The 16,624-nt window shown below is 50.3% G+C and overlaps 1 protein-coding gene across 3 annotated transcripts in view; it reads right to left on the bottom strand.

The window, feature by feature from the left end:
- PAX7 (paired box 7) overlaps nucleotides 1–16,624 on the bottom strand; it is a 140,705-nt gene that overhangs the window by 55,704 nt on the left and 68,377 nt on the right. For all 3 annotated transcript variants that reach the window (XM_059487470.1, XM_059487469.1, XM_059487472.1), the window contains exons 6-7: nucleotides 5,558–5,723; nucleotides 4,307–4,500 (exon numbers count right to left, since the gene is read on the bottom strand). In XM_059487470.1, the coding sequence (XP_059343453.1) occupies nucleotides 4,307–4,500; nucleotides 5,558–5,723 (360 nt within the window). The remainder of the gene's footprint in view (nucleotides 1–4,306; nucleotides 4,501–5,557; nucleotides 5,724–16,624) is intronic.

Genomic DNA, 16,624 nt, shown 5'->3' with positions numbered 1-16,624 from the left:
TCCCTCTTTCCCCCATCTTGAATCCCCTCTTTTCCCTCTCCTGAACCCTCTCTTTCCAATCTCCTGAGTCCCCTCTTTCTTTCCCACCTCCTGAATTCCCTCTTTCCCCGCTCCTGAGCTCCTTTTTCCCCTCCTGAACCCTCTGTTTTTCCATTCCCAAGCTCCCTCTTTCACATCTTCTGAACCTCCTCTTTCTCCCTCCTGAACTCCCTTTTTCCTTCCTCCTGAGCTCCTTTCCCCCCCTCCAGAATCCCCTCTCTCCCATCTCCTGAGCTCCCTCTTTTTCCCCTCCTGAGCTCCCTCTTTCTTTCCCCCTCCTGAACTCCCAAATTGTTTCCCCCTTCCTGAACCCCCTCTTTCCCCCATCCTCAACCCCCTCTTTTTCCCCTCCTGGATCCCCTCTTTCCAACGTCCTGAATCCCCTCTTTCCCATCTCCTGAGCCCTCTCTTTTTCCCCTCCTGGACCTCCTCTTTCCAACCTCCTGAACTCCCTTGTTTTCCTCCTGAGTTGCCTCTTTCCCATCTTCTGAACCTCCTCTTTCCCACCCCCTGAGCCCCTTTCCCCCCTTCCTGAACTCCCAAATCCTTTCCTCCCTCCTGAACCTCTTTGTTTCCATCTTCTGAGCTCCCTCTTTCCAACCTCCTGAGCTCCCTCTTTCTCACGTCTTGAACCCCCTCTTTTCCCCCTTCTGAACCCCCTCTTTCCAACCTCCTGAACCCTCTAATTTTCCCATCTCCTGAGCTCCCTCTTTTCCACCACCTGGACCCCCTCTTTCCCCAATCCCAAGCCCCTCTTTTCCCCCTCCTGAACCCCCTCTTTCTCACCTCCTGAACCCCCTCTTTCCAATCTCCTGAGCCCCCTCTTTCTTCCCCCCTCCTGAACTCCCTCCTTCCCACCTCCTGAGCTCCTTCTTTCTTTCCCCCATCCTGAGCCCCCTCTTTCCCACACCCTGAACCCCCTCTTTCCCCCATCCTGAACTCCCTCTTTCCCACCCCCTGAACCCTCTCTTTTCCCCATCCTGAACTCCCTTTTCCAACCTCCTGAACCCCCTCTTTCCACCTCCTGAGCTCCCTTTTCCCCCTCCTGAGCCCCCTCTTTCTTTTCCCGATCCTGAATCCCCTCTTTTTCCTCTCCTGAACCCCTCTCTTTCCAATCTCCTATGCCCCCTCTTTCTTTCCCACCTCCTGAACCCCCTCTTTCATTCCCCCCTCTTTCTGTCTGTCTGATCCTTCCCCTTGCAGACAGGACCCTCAGGCAGTTGGGAGGGTGGAATTTTCCTGGGATTTCCCTGGAATGCCCCAGCAGAGCCGGATCGTGCTCAGCAAAACTGATAAATCACACAGAGCACCCCATAAAGAGACCCCCCAAAAAACTTCCCTATAAAAGGACAAATCCAGGAATTCTTCATCCTGCTGGGAGCATTTCTCATCTCCTTCCACTAGGAACAGCAGAGGGCTTGGAAAGGCAGGAATTTTTTGATCAGGGAATGTAAAGCAGTCGGGAAATAACCTGGGTTAGGCTCTCAGCACACAAAGGGAACAGACGAATTTCCACACCGATATCTTGGCCCTCACATGATTAAAAGCTCTGGGAAAATGGGAATCTCCTCTTCCTGGGGGTGCAAAGCTCTCTTTTCTTCAGGCCTGCCAGATAAAGGCTCCTCTCTTTCCCATACAAAGGGCTTATGGGCTCAGGGATATCTGTCCCCAGCCTGAGCCTGGGGGCAGGGGAATTTGGGATTGGGATAAGCGCAAGAAAAGCCACGGTCTGGTCCTTTCAAGGAACCCCTGATTCTGCAGGACTGGGCAGGAGAGGATGAAGGGAAATGGAAATTGCAGGATGGCCTTCTCTGCGCCTGGGGCTCATCCCAGGCATCTCATCCCCGCCTTATTCCATGGGGATAAATTGCACTTGGGATCATCTGAGTTAATCCTGGGCCCTGGCCCAGCTAACCCAGGCCTGCCTTTCAATCCCAGGCTGTATCCTCTGAGCCTGAGCCCAGGGCTCTCAGAAATCCCTTGTCAGAGGGATATCTGCCTATTCCCCCACAAATGTCCCTGTTTGGAGCAATAGCCAGCCCTGTGCCAGTCACATTTCAGTATTTTCCCATCCAGCCCCGTGCCATTCAATACTTCAATATTTTCCCATCCAGCCCTGTGCCATTCAACATTTCAACATTTTCTCATCAAGCCCCATACCAGTCACATTTCAATATTTTCCCATCCAGCCCCATACCAGCCACATTTCAGCATTTTCTCATCCAGCCCCATACCAGTCACATTTCCATATTTTCCCATCCAACCCCATGCCAGTCAATATTTTAATATTTTTCCATCCAGCTGTGTGCCAGTCAATATTTTAATATTTTCCCATCCAGCTCCATGCCAGTCACATTTCAGTATTTTTCCATCCAGCCCTGTGCCAGTCACATTTCAAAATTTCCTCATCCAGCCCTGTGCCAGTCACATTTCAATATTTTCCCATCCAGCTTTATGCCAGTCAATATTTTAATATTTTCTCATCCAGCCCCATGCCATTCAATATTTCAGCATTTTCTCATCCAGCCCCATACCAGTCACATTTCCATATTTTCCCATTCTGCCCTGTGCCACTCACATTTCAATATTTTCCCATTCTGCTCTGTGCCAGCCACAGTTTTCCCACTCAAACCCAAAAGTGGGGATTTGAACCATTCCAGAGAAGTGCAAAGTTTCCCCCTTTCCACTGACACTCCGTGTTTGTTTCCACACCCAGACTGCTGGACCTTAACTCCACACCCCTGATGTCCCTGTTTGTTGGACTTCAAACCCCTGCAGCTTTTCCATTCCAGGTGCCCACCTCGTTTCTCCTCCTCATCTCAAATTATTTTGGTTTTCCATCCTAAATAAACTGATCCCTGTGAAACAACTGCTGCCCTCCACACAACTCCATATCCCACGAGCGACCAAGAGCGGAAAAAACGGGATTTGGTGTCCCTCAGGATAAGGACAAGTCCTGGCTGCTCATTTTCAGTTCCACTTGATAACAAAGGTGAGCTTGGAGACTCCTTTCCTCCTCCAATCTCACCAGGATTGTCTGCACGAGTTTCCCCAAATCAAACCCCAAATCTGCATCTCTGAGCTCAGCTCCGTGTCCAGCCAGACCTGGAGGAGCTCCAGGTTGTGCCTAAATCAGCCAGCCAGGATGAGCTGTGGAGTCCACCCAAGGTGTGCTGTCCTTGGGCTCACCCCCAGCACCACAGGGCCCCCCCTGCTCCGCGGTGGTTTTGGGGATGCTCCAGGTGTTGGGGTTCTGTCACAGACATCTTTTATGAAAAATCCTTTCCTTAGGGTTTTTCCTCCTGAGAAGCTGAGAGGCCTCAGGAACCAAATGTAAACATTGATTATCTGCTGCTGTGGAATGCAACAGGTGCATCTGGGATTGGCCCATCTTAGATGTTTATAATTAATGGCCAATCACAGCCCAGCTGGCTTGGACAGAGAGTCCAAGACAGAGCCTTTGTTATCGTTCTTTCTGATTCTATTCTTAGCTTAGCCAGCCTTCTGATGAAAACATTTTCTTCTATTCTTTTAGTATAGTTTTAATGTAATATATATAATAAAATAATAAATCAGCCTTCTGAAACATGGAGTCAGATCCTCGTCTCTTTTTTCAACATAAGACCCCTGTGAACACCATCATAGGGATCCCCTCACCCCAACCTGGCTGTGGGAACGACCAGCAGGACAGAGCTGCTGCTCATTAACAAACCAACTAATTGCTCTGCCTGCAGGAATTCCTGACCACAACAACCACCATGCCATCAACAACCACACCAACACCAACCCCAACCCCAACAACCGCGGTGCCGGCTCATTGCAGATATCTTTTGTGAAAATCCTTTCTTAGGATTTTTCCTGCTGAGAAGCTGAGAAGCTACAGCAACAAAATGTAAACAATGCTTATCTGCTGCTGTGGAATGCATCACGTGTGTCTGTGATTGGCCCATCTTGAATGTTTGCAATTAATGGCCAACCACAGACCTGATAGCTTGGACTCTCTGTCCGAGGCACAGATCTTTGTTATTGATTCCATTCTATTCTTAGCTAGCCTTCTGAGAGGAAACCTTTCCTTCTATTTCTTTTTAGTACAGTTATAATACAATATATATATATATCATAAAATAACAAATCAAGCCTTCTGAACATGGAGCCAACATTCTCATCTCTTCCCTCATCCAAGAACCCCTGTGACCACGGTCACACCGGCTCACCACGACATCCCGGAGCTGTCGGAAGGCGGAGGAGGCTGGAAAGGGGCACCTACCTGCGGGGAGAGGCCGTTGCTGACAGGGTTCATGTGGTTGGCGGGCGCTGCGGCGTTCATGAAGCTCTCGGAGTAGCTGGAGAAGCTGTGCCGGGCGCCGTAGGCAGAGCCGGAGTCGGCAGCGGCGGCCAGGCCGCCCTGGTGCATGGTGGAGGGCGGCAGCGGCTGCGGCCGGTGCACGGTGCTGCCGCCGTCTGCGGGGACACAGGGACACACACGGGCTGGGATCCTCCCAGAAACCCCTGGGACATCCCTGGGACACCCCCAGGAGACCCCTGGGACACCCCCGTGAAACCCCTGGGACATTCTTGGGACACGCCCAGGAAACCCTTGGGAAACCTCCAGGAGACCCCTGAGAAACCCCAGAACACCCCCAGGAGACCCTGGGAAATCCCTGGGAGACTCCTGAGATATTCCCAGGAAACCCCTGGGAGACCCCCAGGAAATTCTTGGGAAACCCCCAGAAGACCCCTGGCAAACCCCGAAACACCCCTGGGAGACTCCTGAGATACCCCCAGGAGATCCCCAGGAGACCCCCAGGAAACCCTTGGGAAACCTCCAGGAAATGCCCCAGGAAACCCCCAGGAGACCCCTGGGAAACCCCAAGGAAACCCCTGGGAAACCCTCGGGAAACCCAAGAATGGCGGCTTGGCCATCCTGGGACACAGCAGCTCCACACTTGGCCAAGTCTGGGTTTTGACTTCGTTTTCTCCCCCAAAAAGAGCCACGAATTCCTTGGGAAAGGGCAAAGGCAGCTGGAATTAACAATGTTCCTTCCACTGGAATATTCTCACCACTGAACCCCAGATTGGAGATTTACCCACCATGAGGTAAATCCCACATAATTTGAGTAAATAACAAATAATAAATAGAGTAAATGCCCAATTTACAAGGTAACTAATTAACAATATTCCTTCCACTGGAATATCCCTGCTGCTGAGCCCCAGATTGGAGATTTACCCACAATGAGGGATCACCCACACAATCCCAATTTACTGGGATGTGCTCCACGTCCAAAACTCCAGCTATGGGACACGGGGACACAGCAGAAGGGACGTGGGATAGAGAACAGAAGAATTTCCATTGACTTGATGAAAAACCCCAATTTCCCCAACAAAACAAAACCCACAAGGGGCTCCCAGCTATCCCAGGATGTCCCAGCCCAGAAGGGCCCAAGGAGAGAATCGGGGGTGGTTTGGAGGGGACCCCAAAGCCCTCAGTGAAGGGGGGGCAGGGGAACAGGGGGCTCACCTTGGGAGATGGTGGTGCTGGGGTAGGACGAGTCGGGCAGCTGGTACGGGGGCAGCGCCGGCATCCCCGTGGGCGGGAAGCCCCCTGGCAGCAGGTGGTTGAAGGCTGCCAGCTGGTTGGCCCCGGCCTGCTTGCGCCAGCGCGCCCGCCGGTTGCTGAACCACACCTGGGGGGACAGAGAACAGCCCGTGGGCGACACCTGAGTAATGTTTGTAACACCTTGGGGACAGGAAAAGCCACACCTGGGGGGACAGAGAACAGCCCGTGGGTGACGCCTGAGTAATGTTTGTAACACCTTGGGGACAGGAAAAGCCACACCTGGGGGGACAGAGAACAGCCCGGGGGTGACACCTGAGTAATGTTTGTAACACCTTGGGGACAGGAAACACCCCACGGGTGACACCTGGGTAATGCGTGTCACACCTGGGGGACAGACAACACTGTGTGGGTGACATCTGAGCAATGCATGTCACACCTGAGCAATGCATGTCACACCTGGGGACAGAGAACACCACATGGGTGACACCTGAGCAATGCCTGTCACACATGGGGGAAGGGAAACATCCCACAGGTGACATTTGAGCAATGTCTGTCACACCTGGGGGGACAGAGAACAGCCCGTGGGTGACACCTGAGCAATGTATGTCACACCTGAGGGGACAGAGAACACCCCACAGGTGAGACCTGAGCAATGCCTGTCACACATGGGGAAAGAGAACACCCCGTGGGTGACACCTGAGCAGTGTCTGGCACACCTGGGGGACAGAAAACACCTGAGCAATGCCTGTCACAGATGGGGGACAGAGAACATCCCACGGGTGGCACTTGAACAATGTATGTCACACATGGGGGTCAGGAAATGCCCTGTGGGTGACATCTGAGCAGTGCCTGGCACACCTGAGGGGACAGGAAACACCCCATGGGTGACACCTGAGTAATGCCTGGCACACATGGTGGGACAGGAAACACCCTGTGTGTGACACTGGAGCAATGTATGTCACACATGGGGGCCAGAGAACACCCCGGGGGTGACATCTGAGTAACGCATGTTACACATGGGGGACAGAGAATACCCGGTGGGTGACACCCGAGCAATGCCTGGCACACCTGGGGGACAGAGAACACCCCGTGGGTGACACCTGAGCAATGTTTGTCACACCTGGGGGATAGAAAACACTCCGCAGGTGACACCTGAGTAATGCCTGGCACACCTGGGGGGATGGGAAACATCCCACAGCTGACACCTGAGCAAAGTATGTCACACCTGGGGGACAGAGAACGCAGAGAACACTCCATGGGTGACACCTGAACAGTGTCTATCACACCTGGGGGACAGAGAACACCCCACGGGTGATACCTGAGGAATGTATGTCACACCTGGGGGACAGGAAAAGCCACACCTGAGGGGACAGGAAACACACCGTGGGTGACACCTGAGCTGTGCCTGTCACACCTGGGGGACAGAGAACACAGAGAACACCCCATGGGTGACACCTGAGCTCTCCCTGTCACACCTGGGGGACAGGACCCTGCAGGTCACAACTGAGCTCTGCCTGTCACACCTGCCAGCAGCACCCTCTGGCCAAAGCCAAGCCCAGGCTCGAGCTGCTCCTGGACCATAGTAGGTCCTTCACCCTGGAGTGTGGACATGAATCCCACCACCCCTCCTCACTTCCCTCTCCCTGCTGACCCCACACCCCCATCCCCGTCCCCACCCAGGATTTTGGGTGGATCCTCGCAGGATTTTGGGTGGATGCTGCTCCCAGCTGTGGGGGTGGACAGGGATTCACAGAATGACCAGGTTGGAAGAGACCTTCAGGATCAATAAGTCCAACCCAGCCCCAACACCTCAACTAAACCCTGGCACCCAATGCCACATACAGGGATGGTGACTCCGCCACCTCCACGGTTCCTGGAATCCCCAAAATTCAGAGAATTCACAGAATTCCCTCAAATTCACAGAATCATCAGGCTGGAAGAGGCCTACAAGATCATCGAGTCCAACCCAGCCCCATTACCTCAACTAAACCCTGGCACCCAGTGCCACATCCAGGCTTTCTTAAACACATCCAGGGATGGTGATTCCATCACCTCTGCCGGCAGAACATTCCAGAACTTTATCACCTTTCTGTAAAAACCTTTATCACCTTTTCTGTAAAAAACTTTCTCCTAATATCCAACCTGTATTTCCCTTGGTGCAGCTTGAGGCTGTGTGCTCTGGTTCTGTCAGTTCCTGGAGAAAGTGTCCAACCCCACCTGAGCACAGGCACCTTTCAGAAAGTTCTAGAGAGTGTTAGGATTACCCCGAGTCTCCTTTTCTCCAGGCTGAACACCCCCAGCTCCCTCAGTTGTTCCTCACAGGGTTTGTGCTCCCAGCCCCTCTCCAGCCTCGTTGCCTCCTTTGGATGTCCTCAAGCTCTCCAAGTCCTTCCCAAATTGAGGTCCCACACCCACAATGGGGTTTGTGCGTTCCCGAAAAGTCCATCCCAGGGAGATGCCCCCTGCCACCTGGCCCTCCCCGTTATCTGCGAGGCTGGGAATTCTGCCGGAGGATTAAGGGCCATAATAGCGGCACTGTTAGGAGGGATCAATGGCCAGATTAGCATCGTGCTCGCGGTGTTAGACAAGCTGGAGAGATGGACCCGCCCCGCAGGGAGATCGGGGCTCGGCTCCTCTCAGAGCCCTGCCCTGCCTGCAATGATGCCTCAGGTTTAGATTTTATATTTTCCAGGTCCTGTTCCGCTTTAGTGTGTGGGTCTGGGCTTTATTTTAGGGATGGGAAGTAAGGACACGGGGCAAACAAACCCCCGGAGCAGCCAGGATTAGCAGGGCTCCGAGCAGTGCCCTTGTACAGCTGAGTCACAGCTCAGCTCAGCAAAGAGATGGACACACCTCGGGATAACAGCCCTGAAATCTTCCCCAGCTTTTCCAGCCTCGGTGTTCATGGAATTGCACCGAGCTCTGTGCTGGCACCAGCCCCAAAACGCTTTGCCACCGATGCCTCAGGTTTAGATTTTCTGGTTTTCAGATTCTGTGCTGATATCTCAGGTTTAGCTTTTCTATTTTTCAGATTCTGTGCTGATATCTCAGGTTTAAATGTTCCGTTTTTCACATTCTGTGCTGCTTTGGTGCGTGGGTCTGGGCTCACATCAGGGCACGGTGAGCTCTGCACAGAGCAGGGAGACAAAACAATTCCTGCTCTGCTGGGACCAAGGACAAATGATCCAAATCTCAGCCCAGGAGCACAAACAACGTGGAATGGAGAGAGAAAAACAAGGATGGGATTGCATGGGCTAAAGCTGGAATTGGACAATGAACTGCAAGATGCAAATGGAGCAGAATTTATAACAGTGAGAGACCCCATGAGCGGTTGTGCATTTTGTGACGATTTTGGTTCATTTTGTACCATTTTGTGTTCATCTTGGACTAATTTTGTGACATTTTGGGTTCATTTTGTGCCATTTTGGGTCCATCTTGGGCTCATTTTGTGACATTTTGGTTCATCTTGAGTTCATTTTGTGACCATTTTGGTTCATCTTGGGTGCAGCCCTGGCTGGGCTCTTGTGCTGCCCGAGGTGGATCCATTGAGGGGATCCTTTCAATAAATCCCTATTTTATTCTTTAGCTCTGTCCAGTCTCTGTTCTAGCTCAGCCTTCCCAAGGCATCAGCAGGAGCTCTGCAGCCAGCCCAGAATGTTGCTGCAACTTCTGCATTAAAATAAACCCAGCCTAAACACTGGAGCAAAGCTGAGCTCAGCTCTGCTGCTTCACCTGCGAGGCTCCAGAGGAGCTTTTGTAATTCCTGCTGCTGAACCCCAGAACGGAGATTTACCCAGAATTTGGGGTCACCCACACAACCTCCAATTTATGGGACGTGGTCTTAGGGGTTTGGCATTCCTGGTGGGTTTTACTGGGGGAAGTCTTCATTTCTGCAGGGTAAAAAGGGTTTCCTAAATGTTTTATCAGGAGCAATCCCATTTCTGCAGAGCAAAAAGGGTTTCCCAAGTGTTTCACTGGGGAATTCTCCTTTCTGCAAGGTAAAAAGAGATTTCCAATGTTTTACCAGGGGGAATCCCTTTTCTGCATGGTAAAAAGTGGTTCCCAAGTGTTTTATTGGGAGCAATCCCATTTCTTCAGGATAAAAAGAGATTCCTAAGAATTTTATCTGGGGAAATCTCCTTCTGCAGAGCAAAAAGGGTTTCCCAAGTGTTTCACTGGGGAAATCTCCTTTTTGTAGGGTAAAAATGGTTTCCTAAATGTTTTATTGGGAGCAATCCCATTTCTGTAGGGTAAAAAGGGTTTCCTAAATGTTTTATTGGGAGCAATCCCATTTCTGTAGGGTAAAAAGGGTTTCTCAAGTGTTTCACTGGGGAAATCTCCTTTCTGCAGGGTAAAAAGGGCTTCCCAAGTGTTTCAATGGGGAAATATTCTCTCTGCGAGGTAAAAAGGGTTTTCCAAGTGTTTTATCAGGGAAAATCTCCTTTCTGCTGAGCAAAAAGAGCTGCCCAAGCTGCCTGGTGGGCTGGGTTTGCTCCATTTCAGCACAGAGGGCTCTCAGGTCTGTTCTGTTTGGGGTTCACGAGGATAAGCTTTCAGGCCAGATGAGAACACAGCTGCTGAGCTTTGGGAGGCCTCAAGGGCTGCAAAACACGATTGAATTTCACAGCAATGGGAAAAAAACTGAGCAAAAATCAGGAGTGGGGGAAACCCCCCCTCCTTCCATCAGGTTCCCAAGCTGCTCAGCCTCAGAGCAGGAGCTGGGCTTGAAAAGGGTTCCCACACCTTGAGGGCCAACCTCAAACTCCCTTCCCAAATCCTGCAGAACTAAACCCAAACTCCCCCAAATCTGCAGAACCAACCCCAAACTCCCTTCTCCAAATCCTGCAGAGACAACCCCGAAATCTCTTCCCCAGGTGCTGCAGAACCAACCCCAAACTCCTTTCCTCAAATCCTGCAGAACCAAACTCAAAATTAATTCCAAAATCCTGCTGAAAAAGCCCCAAACTCTCTTCCCCAGCTGCAGCAGAAACAACCCCAAACTCCTTTCCTCAAATCCTGCAAGGCTACCCCAAACTCCATTCCCCAAATCTGCAGAACCAGCCCCAAACTCCCTTCTCCAAATGGTGCAGAGACAACCCCAAACCCCCTTCCCCAGACACTGCAAAGCCAACCCCAAACTCCTTTCCCCAAATCCTGCAGAACCAACCCCAAATTCCCTTCTTCAAATCCTGCTGAAAAACCCCCAAACTCCCTTCCTCAGACACTGCAGAACCAACCCCAAACTCCCTTCTCCAAATGGTGCAGAGCCAACCCCAAACTCCCTTCCCCAGACACTGCAAAATCAACCCCAAATTCCCTTCCCAAATGCTGCAGAACCAAACCTCAAACTCCCATCTCCAAATGGTTCAGAACCAACCACAAACTCCCTTACCAAACCCTACTGGAAAAACCCCAAAATCCCTTCCCCAAATCCTGCAGAACCACCCCAAACTCGTTACCCAGACACTGCAAAATCAACCCCAAACTCTTCCCCAGACACTGCAGAACCAAAACCAAACTCCCTTCTCCAAATCTTGCAGAACCAACCCCGAACAAACCATCTCCCTTTTGCAAATCCTGCTGAAAAAGCCCCAAACTCCCTTCTTCAAATCCTATGGAAAAAACCTCAAACTCCCTTCCCTAAATCCTGCAGAACCAACCCCAAACTCCCTTCCCAGACACCACAGAACCACAGTCCCACAAGCCCCAAACAGGATCCCAGTCTCAAAGTGGGCATCTTTCTATTGAGTTCCCTACAAACAATTCCTCATTCCTAGGTGTTGTTCTTACAGGAAAAGGCAATTTTCACTCAGGAGGTTCTGCCCCCCCTTCCTGTCTGCTGGGCAGGGTCCCCTGAGCTTCCCCTCGGGGTTGGTTTGGGGTTCCTGGATCTGTTCCCCCTTTCTGGGCTGCTATGGAGTTCCCTGTGGGGTTACTGTGGGGTTCCTGGATCTGTTCCCCATTTCTAGGGTGCTTGTGGTGGCCATTTGATCAAACCCCACTTTCTGGGGTTGTTCTGGGGTCGCTCTAGGTTTCCCTGTGGAGCTCCTCTGGAGTTTCTGGATCTGTTCCCCTTTCCTGGGGTTGCTCTTGGATCTGTTCTTGGTTTCTTGGGTTGCTCTGGGGTTCCCTGGACCTGTTCCCCATTCCTGGGGTTGCTCTGGCGTTACACAGGGGTTCCCTGTGGGGTTTCTGGATCTGTTCCCCACTTCTAAGGTGCTCTGGGGCTACTCTGGGGTTCCTGGAATCTGTTCCCTGTTTCTGGGGTTGCTGTGGGGTTGCTGTGGGGTTCCCTGGATCTGTTCCTCATTCCTGGTGTTGCTCTGGGGTTCCTGGGCTGCTCTGGGGTTCCTGTGGTCCTCAAGGGTCACTCTGGGGTTGCTCTGGGATGGCTTTGGGGTTCCCTGTGAGATCACTTTGGGGTTGCTCTGGGGTTCCTGAGGTTGCTCTGGGGTTCCTGGGCTGCTCTGGCCCCATTTTACCAAACCCCTCTCCAGGCCCGCGGTGCCTCAGGCAGGCCCCAGGCCCAGCCAGGCCCCATTTCCCGCTGCTTTTCACACCATGAACACCAGAACCCCCCGGCTCCCTTCATGGTGCCTGTGAGCTCTGGGAGGTTTGTGGGGCCCTGGCAGGTCCTTGGCACCCAGCCCTGCCTGCCCAGAGCCCTCAGAGGGTGACAGAAATGGGTCACCCCCGTCCTGTGAGCTCCGGGCCAGCGGGGCCAGCGGGGCCGCGGCTCCTGGCACCCAAACACCCCAAATCTGGGACAGGGCTGAGGGGACAGCCCTGAATGGACCCCGAGCACTTTGCATTCATCCTGCCCTGTCCATGGAAGGTTCTGGGAGCGGGGAGCAGCACAAAGGAATAAAGGAATAACCTAAATAACCTTTTGTGTGCCCTGGTCGTGCAAAGAGGATCCCCCGGGCCTTTTTTGGTCCTGCACGGGTGGAAATTCCAGTGTGGAATTGGGGCTGTGGGACTGCTCTGCTCCTGAAATGTCACCCCCTTCCACTCCCACAGCTTGGGGGTTCCTGGTGCTTAGGAGAGAAATAAACTTTGTCTTTGCAGAGGAAAAGCAATGGAATAAACCTTGTCTTTGGAGAGAAAAATGGGAGAAAGAAACCTCTTTGCAGAGGAAAAGGAGAGAAAGAGATCTTGTCTTCTCTTGTCAGAGAAACAGTAGAGAAAGAAACCCCTTTGAAGGGGAAAAGTGAGGAATAAACCTCCTTGCAGAGGAAAAGGAGAGGAAGAAATGTTCTCCTTGCAGAGGAAAAGGAGAGAGAGAAACCTCTTTGAAGAGGAAAAGGAGAGAAACAAACCTCGTCTTTGCAGAGAAGGAGAGAAAGGAAATTCCTTGAAGAGTAAAAGAGAGGAATAAGCCTCCTTGCAGAGGAAAAGGAGAGAAAGAAACCTCTTTGCAGAGGAAAAGAGAAGAAATAAACTTTGTCTTTGCAGAGGAGGAGAGAAAGGAAACTCCTTGCAGAGGAAAAGAACAGAAAGAAACCTCTTTGAAGAGGAAAAGAGGAGAAATAAATTTTGTCTGTGCAGAGGAAAAGTAGAGAAATAAACCTTGTCTTTGCAGAGGAAAATGAGAGAAAGAAATGTTCTCTTTGCAGAGGAAAAAATAGGAATAAACTTTCTTTGCAGAGGAAAAAAGAGGAATAAACCTTTCTTTGCAGAGGAAAGGGCTGGGGCTGGAAGAGCCACCCTACAAAGATCAAGATCCCAGTGCAGAGATCAGCACATCAAAGTCCTGCACCTGCAGCAAAACCAGGGCCAAGATCCGAATCCAGCACAGAGAGAGGAAGAGGAAGGTGCCAAAGCCACCCCAGCAATTTCTGGCATCCCCAAGGGTGGGAAAGTTCTTTTTCTTTTCTCAACCAAAAGCCAGAGACTGCAAATCCAGCTGGGATGAGGTGGAAGAAGATGTGGAGTGAGATGTTCTAAGGTGGGACAGGAGGATTTGGCTGCCCTGGGGTCTGATTTGTGTGATCAAAACACAGCTCGGAACAGATTTGTGCCGTTTCACGGCCCGTGTGAGGGGATTTTTGTCTCATTTACACTTTCAATCTGTTCGGGATTAAAATCCACCTGTGCGAGAGCGGCGCCTCCCGCCCTGCCTCCCCCACGCGGTGTCATTCCTTTGTTTTATCGGAGATAAAAGGATCCTCGGGATCCCTTTACAGCCAGGTAGAGCCACCCTGGGGATGAGCCTTTTTGCTCTGCAGTGTTGGAGAAGAAAGGGAAGATAAACTCCAAGGGAGAGGATTATCAGCCAGGAAATCCAGTTCCTAATTACGCTCCTCCTGTGACTCCAGGAAAACTGTTGCTTTTGGGATTGAAATCAAGCAATTTGAGTCCTTACACAGGTTAAACTGAGGATAAACCCCCTATTTTTTCACATTTTGGGCCATTTCCACACTCAGCCAGCTGAGACTGAGCCTCTTTCTCACTGGAAGGTGCCGGAGCCAGTGCAAGATCTTGGTGCTTGCTGGAGCCAAACAAATGAAAAATTATAACATTAAAAAATCCACCTGCACCAAAAGAGGTTCTCAGGAGGTGAAAGAAGGTCTTCCCACTGAGCCTGGCTGGAGGCTGCAGCCCCACGAATATGTGCCATATTGTTAGTAAATTATGTCAATATATCATTATATTCTATATTATATTCTATGTTATTATATCTTATAAATAGATTATTTTATTATTCTATTTATTGTCAATAAAGTATTTAATATTTAATATAATTTTATTTCTTTTATAGTAACATTAATATTTAATATTTATTTTATTAGTATTTGATGTTATTATAGATCATCTATATTATTTACATTATAAATAGTTTATTATCTTATTTATTGTTAATAAAGTAATTTAATATTATTATATATAATCGATATTGTTATATATTATAAATATTTTATTATTTTATTTATTGTTAATAAAGTAGTTTAATAGTATTATATACAATCTCTATTATTATATATTATAAATAATTTATCGTTTTATTTATTGTTAATAAAGTAGTTTAATATTGTTATATATAATATATATTATTGTACATAATAAGTATTTTATTATTCAATTTTTTTAATAAATTAAATTTTAATTTTTCATTTTATTGCCCAAACAGGTCTATTCTGCCCCTCATTCGTCACCCCGAGAAGAAAAAGAGAAAAAGCAGAGCCTCTGCAGCTAATGACGTTTGCAATTCCTCCCCTTCCCCCAGCTCAAAGGTGGCTGGGGCCTTTTATGCTCATAAATCATTTTATTGGTGGTTGAAATCCCGAGGCTGGAGCAGCTCGCTGTAATGCGAGGTGCACTTCAAAGGGAACCTGCCTTCAGTTCCCGCCTGCTCGGGGTTTATCAGCCCCGAAAGATTCCCTGCCACGGGATCCTGTTACACCATGGCGAGCCTGGCGTGGAGCCTGGCCCGCCGCAACCGCACGGAGGAGGGAGAGGAGGGAGAAGAGGAAGGCTGGGAGCTGCCAGGGAGGTTTCTCTGAGGCTGCGCTTACAAAAGGGTTCCCACGCCTTGGGGGCCAACCCCAAACTCCCTTCCCAAATCCTGCAGAGACAACCCCGAAATCTCTTCCCCAGATGCTGCAGAACCAAACCCAAACTCCCTTCCCCAAATCCTGCATAACCAACCCCAAAATCTCTTCACCAGACCCTGCAGAAGCAAACCCAATATCTGTCCCCCAAATCCTGCTGAAAATGCCCCAAACTCTCTTCCCCAAATCCTGCAGAACCAACCCGAAACTCCTTTCCTCAGATCTGCAGAACCAGCCCCAAAATCCTTTCCTCACATCCTGCAGGGCTACCCAGACACTGCAGAACCAACCCTAAACTCCTTTCTCTTAATCCTGCAGAGCCAACCTCAAACTCCCTTCCTCAAATCAGAACGAAACCCAAATTCCCTTCCCAAATCCTACTGAAAAAACCCCAAACTTCCTTTCCAGACACTGCAGAACTAGTCCCAAACTCCTTTCCTCAAATCCCACAGAACCAACCCCAAACTCCTTTCCTCAAATCCTGCAGAACCAACCCCAAACTCCCTTCCCAAATCCTCCTGAAAATACCCCAAACTCCCATCCCCAGAGACTGCAGAACTAAACCCAAAATCTCTTCCCCAAATAATACTGAGCCAACCCCAAATTCCCTCCCCAGACCCTACAGAACCAACCCAGAATTTGGGCCCGGCGCTTGGGGAAGAATCAGCAGCAGGAAAATCAGCAGCTGCAGGTTCTTCCCCAAAGCAGAGGAGCCGTACCTGCTGCTTTTGGGGTTTTCCCCACTGATCAGTTCCCAAATAATGCCTTAAATAAAGAAATGTGTCCTAGAAACCACCTGGCATTGCTGAGGAGGAGCAGAGATGGGATGGAAAAATCTGGGATGGAGATACCCAAGGAGTCCTTGTGCCACTGCACCTTGCTCAGCCATGCTTCTGAATGTCTTAAATATCCTGAATATCATAAATATCCTGAATATACTGGGTATCCTGGATATCCTAAATATCCTGGATATCCCTCAGGCCTCCCATCCCTGTGCCTTAGGTTGGAAATGGGGCTGTGTATTCTATTCCTATCTGTGGGGCAGTTAAATTCTGTAATTGGGCAGTTTTCTTTATCTCTTCCACAACCAGTAAGTGTCCCTGCATGGCTGATAAAATTCCATCATCCCATGGGGACATGCTCCACCCAGGGGAGGAGCCAAGTGTTCCTACCTGGATACAATCTGAGGTTTGGGACACTAAGGCAGCCTTTGCCCCCTGCATTCTGAGAGGAGCAGCTTTGTGCTGCCCTGCATTGCCTGAGGGAGCCCAGGCCCATCTCCAGCAGCCCTGGAGCTGCAGAGGAAAACTCCACCCTTCTCCAGTGTCACAGACATCTTTTATGAAAAATCCTTTCCTTAGCATTTTTCCTCCTGAGAAGCTGTGAAGCCTCAGGAACAAAATGTAAACAATGATTATCTGCTGCTGTGGAATGCAACAGGCCCATGTGTGATTGGTCTCGTGTGGTTGTTTCTAAT

The sequence above is a fragment of the Ammospiza nelsoni genome, chromosome 22 (assembly GCF_027579445.1).
Source record: "Ammospiza nelsoni isolate bAmmNel1 chromosome 22, bAmmNel1.pri, whole genome shotgun sequence".
NCBI classification, from domain to species: domain Eukaryota; kingdom Metazoa; phylum Chordata; class Aves; order Passeriformes; family Passerellidae; genus Ammospiza; species Ammospiza nelsoni.
This window is presented reverse-complemented; position numbering and strand designations above follow the sequence as displayed.